Source organism: Myxocyprinus asiaticus, chromosome 23 (assembly GCF_019703515.2).
Source record: "Myxocyprinus asiaticus isolate MX2 ecotype Aquarium Trade chromosome 23, UBuf_Myxa_2, whole genome shotgun sequence".
Lineage (NCBI taxonomy): Eukaryota > Metazoa > Chordata > Actinopteri > Cypriniformes > Catostomidae > Myxocyprinus > Myxocyprinus asiaticus.
Window position 1 is genome coordinate 47,140,191 of NC_059366.1, and position 12,777 is coordinate 47,152,967.

The 12,777-nt window shown below is 38.6% G+C and overlaps 1 protein-coding gene across 6 annotated transcripts in view; it reads right to left on the reverse strand.

The window, feature by feature from the left end:
• The window catches only part of LOC127414371 (kinesin light chain 1-like), a 62,440-nt gene that overhangs the window by 8,304 nt on the left and 41,359 nt on the right, over positions 1–12,777 (reverse strand). For 3 of the 6 annotated variants that reach the window (XM_051652355.1, XM_051652354.1, XM_051652357.1), the window contains 5 exons: positions 12,244–12,343; positions 10,036–10,088; positions 9,868–9,932; positions 8,156–8,264; positions 6,528–6,680 (listed from right to left, as the gene is read on the reverse strand). In XM_051652355.1, the coding sequence (XP_051508315.1) occupies positions 6,528–6,680; positions 8,156–8,264; positions 9,868–9,932; positions 10,036–10,088; positions 12,244–12,343 (480 nt within the window). The other 3 variants (XM_051652356.1, XM_051652358.1, XM_051652359.1) reach the window with 2 other exon arrangements.

Here is a 12,777-nt window from a genome sequence, read left to right on the forward strand (position 1 = left end):
ATTCTAAAAAACATCAAGTCTACATCTAGAGATTCAAGGGTGTGTCTGATGCAATTTAAGATTTGACATCGATTCTACTGGACCGCCTCAGATTGTATCGGCTTGGTCTTAAAGACACACGCACCTGCTGGCGATGCCAATCAGAAGATGGGGACACAACACATGTTTTTTGGGGGTGTGTTAAGATCCAAGAGTTTTGGTTGAGGGTTCAGAGCCTTATGTGTGATGTATTGGACACTCAGTTTTCATTATGCCCCAGACTCTGTATTTTAGGCGATGGGGCGGTCATTAATATTGGGGATAGTCGTTTAAAAAGTTATGATCGGCAGAAAAATCAACCTCAGGGGGTGGAAGTTGGCAGGGGCACCCTCGTTTGGGGAGTGGTGCGGGGAGATGGGCGGGGTGGCAGCATTCGAGGAGGTGATTTTTAGAAGGCTGGGAAAATGAAATTTCTTTGATAGGAAGTGGGGTGGATATTTAGCTTTTTTGGAGGATTCTCGGGGTGGGGCAGTGGAGAGGGATTTGTAGTTTAGATGTGTATGTGCATCTCAGAGTGACACATGACAAGAAATGCCATTAGACACCAGAAGCACACTTGATTATAATTTGAAGAACAGATGAAAGAAAAGCTGTCAGTGCGTGCCTGATTCGCGTGTTTACAGAGGTTTACTGGCACTTTGTTGTGTCTCATGGAACACGCATATGTCAGTCATCTCGGTACAATTTGTAACAATAGTGTCATCTCTGAGAACGCTGCATATGATCTCAGACCATCTGAGGATGCAACAACATTAAGACTACAGGTGAACTGTCATGTGTGTCATCATTCAGTACAACCTCAGACAGACGTTTCTCTTCTGTGCTTGTCTACTCTTTTAGCCTCCATTTGAATGTTGCAAAATGATCATTATGATTATTATAATAGCCTGGTATTATATGCTGGTATTTTATTCTAAAATAACATTGCTTAAGAATGTATAATATATATGAAAAATCAAAGTGGCTGGTAAAATTGTGCATTCACCCGCCACTGTGGCTGGTGGGCAAAAAAGGATAGTCCACATGTACGTCAGTGGATTCTCAGCATTTGTCCACATAATTTATGAGAAGGAATGCTTCCATCCAATCACAGTCGCATGAGCTCACATTACAGCGGAGAATTCAAACTCATGGATGGAACAGCTGTTCTGGACCGGCGTGAGACTTCAACAGCACTCACAGAACAGATATGAGAGCAGAACACAGTGATGAGATCTGTTGTGTAAGTACAAAAACATTCTGTTCTGGTATTTCTGATCTTTTTTAATAAATAATAGTGTGTACTTAGGATTTGTAAATACTCCTGCAAGTGTGTGTTTTCATGGGCAAGAAATCACAGTCTGCGTCAAACACTCATTATTAATTTTCATCTTAATAAACGGAACAGAGTCTTATTAATATCTTTTCAACAAGTGTATGAATTGTTTATGCAAAGATATTTGTTTACATGCATGTACGGACTATATGCACATATATGATGTTCATGAACTCTCTCTCTCTCTGATCTAACTCCTGTTGTTCGTCCAGTCCAGCATGTTTCTCTGGGAAGAGTACAATCCACTGTCAGGAAAGACTGATTGGCTGATTGGTTGTCATGGCAACGGTAGCAATGATGTAGCTGGTTAGTAACAGACAGTAATGGTGACTGGTAAGCACACAGATTCATGCAGGTGACACATGCACAGGCAAACACGGGTCTAACACAAAACAAACACAACATCACAACGTGTCTCTGTGAAAAACACCAACTGCACACTAACTGCACACACTGACTGAAGGTGGCAGATGGCATTATAGCTAATCACAACAGACAGTCCATTTAAACAAGAGTCTTACACAAACACACTGACACACACTCTCCATGTGTACAGTACTGCCGGAACAACTGAAACACATCCTCACAATACATCAGATATCCAGCAGCTCAAACAGACAGGAGCAATTACACTGAAACAGAAACTCTAATGATGTCTAATGAGAACACGACACATCCATGAGACTCGTTCATTCAACACGCGCGCAGATCTAGAAGGAATAAATGGAAACAAGCTTTGCACACAGAAGACCAGAATGCAACTTTGATTTATTCTGTGTATGAAATATTCTGGGTTCTTCACATCCACAGTCTGATGTGTACCGCCTGAGAAATCACACAAAAACACAACATCACACACACAACACTAGATGATACTGTAGGTAAAACAGAACTTGTTGTGTCAGTCCACACTGAAGAAAGAAGTCTGGCTTCTCTAAACATAAAAGGTGGACTAGTTGATGATCAGAAACATTTGAATAGTGCTGGGAAGATTACTTTAGAATTGCAATTTGTGGGGTTCTGGGTAACTCAGCGAGTACTGACGCTGACTATCACACCTGGAGTCGTGAGTTCGAATTCAGGGCGTGCTGAGTGACTCCAGTCAGGTCTCCTAAGCAACCAAATTGGCCCAGTTGCTAGGGAGGGTAGAGTCACATGAGGTAACCTCCTCGTGGTCGCTATAATGTGGTTCTCGCTCTCGGTGGGGCGTGTGGCGAGTTGTGTGTGGATGCCGTGGAGAATAGCGTGAAGCCTCCACACGTGCTACGTCTCCATGGTAACGCACTTAACAAGCCACGTGATAAGATGCGCGGATTGACGGTCTCAGACGTGGAGGCAACTGAGATTAGTCCTCCACCACCCGGATTGAGGCGAGTCACTACACCACCACGAGGACTTAGAGCGCATTCCAATTGGGCATTCCAAATTGGGAGGAAAAAAAAAAATGTGTAATTTGGTACTGATTGCAAATTGCATGACTAAAATTGCAATCAGTGACGTAATCTCTTGGATTTATATTTTTAGGTAATCTAATCGGATTATTTTTGGATTACCTTTGAACTCTTGTTTATTTGAGGTCACATGCATTTGAGCAGGATAATCTAAACCATTTTGAAATTATGTTACTTAAATGCATTTGAGACTTAAAGGAATATTCTGGGTTCAGTACAAGTTAAGATCATTCGACAGCATTTGTGTCATAATGTTGATTACCAAAAAAATTAATTTGGACTCGTCCCTCCTTTTCTTTAAATGTGTGTTCCAGTGAGACACTTACAATGGAAGTCAATGGGGTCAATCTGTAAACATTAAAATACTCACTGTTTCAAAAGTATAGACACAAGACATAAACAATATGTGTGTTAACATGATTTTACTGTGATTAAATCACTTACTAACCACATCTGTGGAAAGTTATAGACAATTTTACAACTTTGTTGCCATGACGATGCAATGGCATAAACCCCGAAAAGCAACAATTTAAACAACTTCACAGCTCAAATAATACATGAGTTTAAACAGATTAATGTAAGTGCTTTTATAAAATTATAAGCATCACATTTCTGACTTTAAACCTCTAAAAATTGATCCATTGACTTCCATTGTAAGTGTCTCACTGGAACACACATTTAAAGAAAAGGAGGGACGAGTCCAAATTAATTTTTATGGTAATCAACATTATGACACAAATGCTGTCGAATGAGCTGAACTTGTCCCGAACCCGAAATATTCCTTTAATGAATCAAAATAGGAGAATTTATCAGATTTTTTTGTGTTTTACTTCCTATTTTTGGCAAACATGGCAGAAGATGGTGTGCATTATTCTTATTTAGAACAGGATTTGTTTTGTTGGAACTAATGTCTTCCAGGTTCATTTTTTCCCCTTTCAGACTTAAAGAATCAATAATTAGTGGAAGTCTCTGGATATGATGTAGACATAGTATTTCACAGCTACACATCAGAAGTATTTTAAAATTTAATTTGATCAAATTACAAGTATGTGTTTTTGCAATCTGATTACGTAATCCAGATTACATGTAATCTGCTACTATTTGATTGTGTAGGATGTAAAGGAATGTTTGAAGCTCTATAAACAGCATCAGTGACGTGCTGTCGATTACCACAGACAATTATTTCCACTTGTTTGTACAAACAAATACAAACTGCAGTTACATTAATGCACTTCTAATGTAAGTCTATGGGGCCAGTTTTCCAGAGGGATTAAAAGCACAATGTGAAGCTTGTATTTTTGTTGCAGTACTTACTGTACATTATTTATTCATTAAAACCCATTTTAGTATATGAGCTGTAAAGTGTCTAATAATTATAATGTAATTATTTTAATCTACTGACACTCCTTGTTTTGTCATCATGACAGCAGAAGCAGCAGAAATATCTTGGCCTATATGTTGAATATTGTTTTGGGCAATGGGGGTTATCTGTTACTGATGTAAAGTCTGTGGGTGGAGTTTGTTTTACATATAATTACATTCCTTTTCCTGTTTATTCTGGCCTTGTGCATATCATGCAATAGTTACTGGGATGCAATCAACATTACACCACAGATGCAGTACAACTCATACTGAACTCTGAATATTCTTTTATTACAAACCTCTTAAAGAAATGAAGGAAAACCTGAAACCCTTTAGAAAACCTGCTAAACTTTGTAAAGAAAGAATTCCTCAGAAGTGAGTGTTTTAGTAATGTGTTAATGGCTTTATGTCGAGCAGTAAAAGCAGAGCGTGTGAGCTGCAGCAGTGCTGGTGTTAATGAGTCATACTGCAGTACTCTCAACATCATCAAACTCAAACGCATGAACATGTCAAGCTGGTGACACATGCAGGATATGACATCATCAGTGCATGGGGTCAAGCGGAGCACCTTGAACACATGACCTCTCCTCATCCTGCAGATCCCAAAACAGTGGTGTAAAGATACTCACTGACAACACTTGAACTGCTTGAGTTTATAACTTAATCAGATCTACAAAATGGTACAAACATAGGGATTTAAAGGACCAGTTCACCTAGAAATGAACATTTTGTCATCATTTACACAGATGGATATGGCTACAGGGGGAGATTAAAATGAAATGAAATGAAACTTCATTTTGGGTCCATCTTTTGTCTGATCCAAGTAGACTTTGAATATGGTGCTAGAGTTGTATGGGCTACTTTTATAATACATTTAAAGGGACAGTTCACCCAAAAATGAAAATTCTGTCATCATTTACTCACCCTCATGCCATCCCAGATGTGTATGACTTTCTTTCTTCTGCAGAACACAAATGAAGATTTTTAGAAGAATATTTCAGCTCTGTAGGTCCATACAATGCAAGTGAATGATGACAAGAACTTTGAAGCTCCAAAAAGCACATAAAGGCAGCATAAAAATAATCCACAAGACTCCAGTGGTTTAATCCATGTCTTCAGAAGTGATATGATAGGTGTGGGTGAGAAACAGTTCACTATTTAAGTCCTTTTATACTATAAATCTCCACTTTCACATTCTTCTTTTGTTTTTTGGCGATTCACATTATTTGTGCATATCACCACCTACTGGTCAGTGCTGGTTAAAAGTGGGGATTTACAGTAAAAAAGGCCTTAAATATTGATCTGTTTCTCACTCACACCTATCACATCACTTCATAAGACTTTTTAACCACTGGAGTCATATGGACTACTTTTATGCTGCCTTTATGTGCTTTTTGGAGCTTCAAAGTTCTGGTCACCATTCACTTGCATTGTACAGACCTACAGAGCTGAGATATTCTTCTAAAAATCTTCATTTGTGTTCTGCAGAAGAAAGAAAGTCATACAGATCTGGGATGGCATGATGGTGACTAAATGTGAGAAGTTTAATTTTTGGGTGAACTATCCCTTTAAGGTGCTTTTTTGAGCTTGCCAGCCCCTGATCACTGTATGCTTTCATTGTATGGAAAAGAGCAGCATGAACATTTTGCTAAACATCTACCTTTGTGTTCCACTGAAGAAAGAAAGTCATACAGGTTTGGAATAACATGAAGGTGAGTAAATGATGACAGAATTTCAATGTTTGGCTGAACTCTCCCTTTAAAAAGAACTGGCAGGCCATGCAGTTCTGTGGAGTCAAATTTAGTAATTTATCATGCAATGAAACGAAGCACATTGTGAATTTGGGCTGCAGGGGGAGAATTTGTGTTTCAGAGATGCTCAGAACAGACGCCTCATTAAAGACACTTCATACAACATTCAAAAGCAATTATGACAAAAAAAAAGTCAAAAATAGAAAAACAAATTATAAATAAATAAAAAGCCAAGTTACACAGACACATTAAAAACTTGCACAAATATGCCAGGACACACAATCAGCATCATTTCATAGAGATATTCAACAGAGCAGACACACTCAACAGGAGTAATTAAATTTACATTATTAGATTATTATTACAGGATTTACTGATGTCACTGTATTGATTTACATGGTTAGTCAACATAAGACCAAACCACAGCTGATCACGCTCTTTTTACTGGAAACTGTGCTTACATTTTTCAAATAGGTGTTTAGTATAAAGCTCGACAGTTCAATCAAATGAGCCAATCGTGCAGTGTAGCAAACACTGATGACATCACAGTGACTCTCTGTTGAGTGTGTGCTGTGCTGTGATTGGTTGAGATAGTGGATGTGTACTCACCCCGCTCCACTCTATGGGCATACTCACTTCATCACCGGCCTCAGAACCGCTCTCGTACTTTACACTGGACAGACTGTCTCTACTGCGGCGCCGCTCGCCGTCTCCCTCCTTCAGGATCTCCACAACACGAGACTGATGCACGGGATCCAGGCCCTGACACGCGCGCGCGCACACACACACACACACACACACACACACACACACACACACACACACACACACACACACACACACACACACACACACACACACACACACACGAAATACAAAATGCACACATAAATGCATCTGGGGTGAGTTGAGCAGTGTGATGAGTGCAGCTTTCTTTTGTTTATGTATTTCCTATTGAAATAAGAAGTTGAGCTCATCCCTTTAAAAAAAACAACAAATAAAATAACCTACAGCTAGGGCGGTTACGATTAGGAAATTTGGCTTGTTGATTAATTGTCAAACAAATGATGGCAATTATGATGATTAATTGTCTCTTTTTCATGATTAATTATCATATCAATTCTCATATCTCATAAGGTGCATGTGCTCTTCATACACCATAAGAAGTCATTTTTACATATTTAACTTCAAATATATAAATCAAATAACAAAATGTGTATATAAGATTTTCTTTTAAGGCTTTAAAAACGTATGAATAACATGAAAAATAATGTTTAATATATAAAAATATTTCTAAATACTTAATATGTCTCTCTTATGGATCAACTTCAGTTTTGGTCAATTTTACATTTACACTTTTGTTTTTGGAACTCATAAAAATATATATAAATATATATACTGTATGTGTGTGTGTGTGTATATATATATATATATATATATATATATACACACACTATATATGCATTTTATATGTATTAAACTTTAAGACATATAATAAAATATTATTATTATATATTATATTATATTATGCAATATTAAACTATTTCTGTTCTAATTTCTTCACTTTCACACGTTAATTTAATGCTCAATGACAGGAGCTGCTCTGGATGACATCCGTTGTGCGGCTCAGTGACGCTCGAGTTCAACAGAATGACGTTTATATATTTGCTTAAATGTGATTGGAATTTAAAGTGCACAATAACTGCGATCAGGTGATTATTTAATAACCGCGACAAGCCAACCAACAGCTTGTAGTTTGTTTGTTTACACATAAAAATGGACACGCCCATGAGTGCACGATGATGACATGAATATTTTTGGTTCATTGTCCTGAAGACTCTTCATTTTAAATGTGTTTCTCTGCTAAGAAAACTTTGTCAAAGTTTAAGGCACACCAGCATTTACAGTAGATGAGCTCAGTGCTAACAGGCATGAACTAAACGACACAAAGCTCTCACTTTCATAAATCTGCTGCTTTGACAGATGATCTTAACGGAATGAGCTGTGCGTCATTAAAGACTATAATGAGCGCACATCACTAATGAGGCATGACAACTGCTAATGCCAACATCTTGAAAATAACTTACATTAGAGTTGCTCTGACATCCACAGAAATGCAGGAAGAGAAAGACGCAAGAGAGAAACAACATCAAATGAAGCGAGTATTTAATGCATCAGCCATAATAGAATTAAAACACGGTGGTCTGTTGTGAATGGAAGTGAAATTTGTGTCGTACCTGTTTTCTGGATCTCATGGCACATTCCTCCAGTGTCTCGGCTGCCTCCATCTTCCCCTGTCTGCGGTACAGAGCGCCCAGATTCCTCAGAGTCGTATTTACAGTCGGACTGCAAACAAAACAACAAAGAGAACAAAACAGCCAATCACCTTCTCAGTGCACTTTCTGTGTGGTACAATATTATTACTTTAAGAAGAAAGAAATATTTGCACACATACTGTATATATATATATATATATATATATATATGAAGATGTCAATGGTTTTTACAAAGTGGAATCTCTGTAATTCGGATACCTACACACTACACACTACACACACACACACACACACACACCTGAGACAGCACAATTTGATTTCTTGATCTTGGCAACCGTAAACAGCTATAGTTAGACTAATAAACTATATAAAAGAAGATTTGAAAAGATTGTTAATAATGATTATTATTGGGGGCCTGTCAGCACTGATGCTGACTGTCGCACCTGGAGTCGTGAGTTTGAATCCAGGGCGTGCTGAGTGTCTCCAGCCAGGTCTCCTAAGCAACCAAATTGGCCCGGTTGCTAGGGAGGGTAGAGTCACATGGGGTAACCTCCTCGTGGTCGCTATAATGTGGTTCTCGCTCTCGGTGGGGCGTGTGGCGAGTTGTGCGTGGATGCCGCGGAGAATAGTGTGAAGCCTCCACACGCACTACGTCTCCGTGGTAACGCGCTCAACAAGTCACGTGATAAGATGCGCGGATTGACGGTCTCAGACGTGGAGGCAACTGAGATTCATCCTCCGCCACCCGGATTGAGGTGAGTCACTACGCCACCATGCCACCACGAGGACTGGGCATTCCAAATTGAAAAAATAAATAAATAAAATAATTATTAATATCAAATGCAATGGCTTGATTTCCAGGGAACACACATACTCTCAATTTTGCTGGCTTATGTTTAAACCATAATGCTGGTTTGAGTCTGCTGGGTCATTTCATTGGATTATTTTCAGTGTTGGGTAGTTTTAAACCCAGTTATGCTGGGATAGTGTCTGGGTCAGTGTCACAGACAGTAGAAATCCATCATAAACAACCAAAGCTGCTGGGTCGAAATAACCCACTGCTGGTTTATCTGTGCCAAACTGGACAAAACCAGTGTTTTTTGCCTCCTATCCTGAGAGGACGTCCTGAGGGGTATCTTCCTGGGTGAAATTAAGGTTTGTATTGACTTGTATTTCTATCAGTTATTACTGTAGAGACAGGAACAACTTCTGTAGTTTCACATGATCCTATATTGTTGTTTAAATGTGCTTATTTGTAGTGTAAAATCAACGTAATGCCAAGAAAGCTCGGCAGCTAACTTATTTCATATCTGTTGAGGTCGCTGGCTTTGCACAAATGCAGACAGACACAACACAAATTCTACACCCACAGACGGCGACACAACGTGACCATATTCAAGTTTCGCCCAGAATGAAAAATTCCAGCTTGTCGATAACATCTGCATTGATGATGGCAGCGATTGAGTACGCTCTCGCGTGGTCGCATCACTCGTTTGACAGGATGTGAAACTTCAATGTCCAACAAAGAGATGACACAAGGTAAAGCTTTGTTTATATTAGCATTGGTTGTCATATACTGAACTGAAACAGACAGTCATACTAATTCCAGCTTTCTTCCCACAGATGCCAGCACACAAGTATAACTGAAGGATTCTGTGAATGTTGGGCAGTACCTGTTGACTTTGCAGGCTTTGTACCAGCCTCCATATTCTCCATAGGGAGTGTCTCTGTGTTTGCCCTGAACATCAGAACAATAGAGAGACAGAATGAGTGACATGCAAACACACACACTCACATTACATAGAAACATTCTTCATTTTTTAATATTTCTCTTTTCGTACCTTGCTCATCTCTTCTCTCTCCTCCGCGTGCATCCAGATGGGTTTGTTTTCAGCTGTAAAGAGACACACTGGTGACGTCATCATCCATGAATCATGCCCGCATGAATAAACCCGTGTTTTGAAAAACACTGAATCAAAGACTTCAAAATTCATGCTGTTATTGTATCATTTCACCACCCTTTGCTTTATTATAATTTAACAGCACAAGTACAGGGTTTCTGCAGGTTTAATGAAGCTAAATTCGAGACTCTTTAAAGATCTTTTTAAGACCAACTAATGTCAATTTAAGTAATAATTTCAAGGGAACACAATCTGTCATCGCTCTCTACATATAAATGCCTTGGGAGCACAAGTCATATATACTGTATACAGTAGTCACACTTCAAAGTTTAAAACTGCAACTTAACAGATCTACATTACTTTTTAATTCATTTCACATAAGGCTTGAATACCACCAGAATGTGGAAATAAATTTGACCTTCTGATCAGACCCATTGCATCAGCCATATTCCTCTACGACACTGCTGTTTCACTTGAATAGTGTTTAAACAATACCCAAAAATATACCTCAAAGCTCTGGAATAAAACTTAAGTGATCACCACCAAATGTGTAAAAACAAGATTTTATTCAAATACATTTTGGTCATTAAATCTAGAAGCTCGCCAAAAGGAGCATATTTGATTTTCTTTTGTTATAAGAACCTCCCTATGATTCTGCAATCTAAATCTCTTGTCCTAGATTAGCCAAAAATAAATAAATATACAGAAATTTACACACTGTGATTCACAAATGGTAAAGAGACATGCCAAGGTTGGAGCCAACACACAAGTGTGGATTATCTTTTGAACTATAGGTGGCGCTGTTTCCAAACTGCTCAGGTACGTTCAGGACATGATGTCAACGATGCATACCAAATTTCTTATAAATCTGGCAATGCATTCAAAAGATATTTAACTTTTTTATAAAAATCAATATTCCAGAGAGGCAGTATGGCTGATATGGCTGAAATTTGTATTGTTGAAATCCTCATGACCCAAAGACAACTCATGATTTTAAAATATACAGTTCAAAAGTTATGGTCAAATATATATATAGACATAATTTTTCACATTTCCTGACCAAAAGGTGGCACTGTCACCAAACTTTGCATGTACCCCCAGATCAAGGTACTGATGAAGCATACCAAGTTTCGTTTCAATACAACAAACCCTTGCCAATATATAGCCTCACATCCCGTTTTACGTCGACCTCGTTAAATATGTGTTAAAGTAACTTTTAAACAAAATCAAAAATGAACATTCTGTATTATTTAATCTGTGCGGATCAGTCAGGAGATTATTTTGAGCCATTGTTTAGGCATATCGGGAAAAATTTAAAGGAACAGTAGCGAATAAACGATTATGGGCAATTTAAGACTTAAGACTTTTCTCAGACCTGCAGAAACCCTGAAGTATTTAATACACCGATCAGCCACAACATTATAAGCACCTGCCTAATATTGTGTAGGTCCCCCTTGTGATGCCAAAACAGCGCCAACCCGCATCTCAGAACAGCATTCAGAGATGATATTCTTCTCAGCACAATTGTACAGAGTGGTTATCTGAGTTACCGTAGACTTTCAGTTCAAACCAGTCTGGCCATTCTCTGTTGACCCAGAAATACTCAAACCAGCCCGTCTGGCACCAACAATCATCCATGTGATTATCTAATCAGCCAATCGTGTGGCAGCAGTGCAGTGTATAAAATCATGCAGATACAGGTCAGGAGCTTCAGTTAATGTTCACATCAACCATCAGAATGGGGAAAAAATGTGATCTCAGTGATCTGGAGCGTGGCACGATTGTTGGTGCCAGATGGGCTGGTTTGAGTATTTCTGGGAGTTTCACACACAACAGTCTCTAGAATTTACTCAGAATGGTGTCAAAAACAAAAAACATCCAGTGAGCGGCAGTTCTGTGGATGGAAACACCTTGTTGATGAGAGAGGTCAACAGAGAATGACCAGACTGGTTTGAACTGACAAAGTCTAACCCTGACTTCAACAACTCTGATTGTTGAGCACAAGAATGTAAAGTGAACTTACAGAGAGTTATTTTCCTGCCCAAAACCCTGCAGAACTTGTGTGACATCACATATATAATTATCTAATGTTTCTGTTTTCTACACACAAACTAGTGCAGCATTTGGCTCAACAGGCAGATCTCTCACCATCCACCGATCCAAACTCTTTCTCATGAGCACGAGTCAGAATATCCTTGTACAGAATCTCGCCTTCTTTGTATTTGCCTTGTTTGAGTAAGCAGGACGCCTGCAGAGAGATGACAAACACATAGACATTTCAGTGATGGAGAAGGTCGATTATCAATAGAAGAGTGATGCGAGTCATTATTCAACAGACTGACACAAGGACAAACACTATAAAACGCTCTCAATAAAGACACAGAACGTATGTAGGTGGAGAAAAACGCTTCTCAATATACGGCTGATCTCAGACTGTTTGTCCTTGAGCAGAAAACAAAAATATACAAAACACTCTTCACAAAGGAGAGAGATGAACTAGCAAAGTTCAAAACTCCACACAAACTGCATCTAGTTACTCAAGTTTTAAAAGTAAAAACACAGAAATTAATTTGCAGCAGGGTTTACTTAAAAAAACCTAGGAAACTATTTTCATGCAGAATATTGCTAGTAAATTTATCAGACCATATTTTCAAGTAAAGGCTACACACACAATTATTTGTG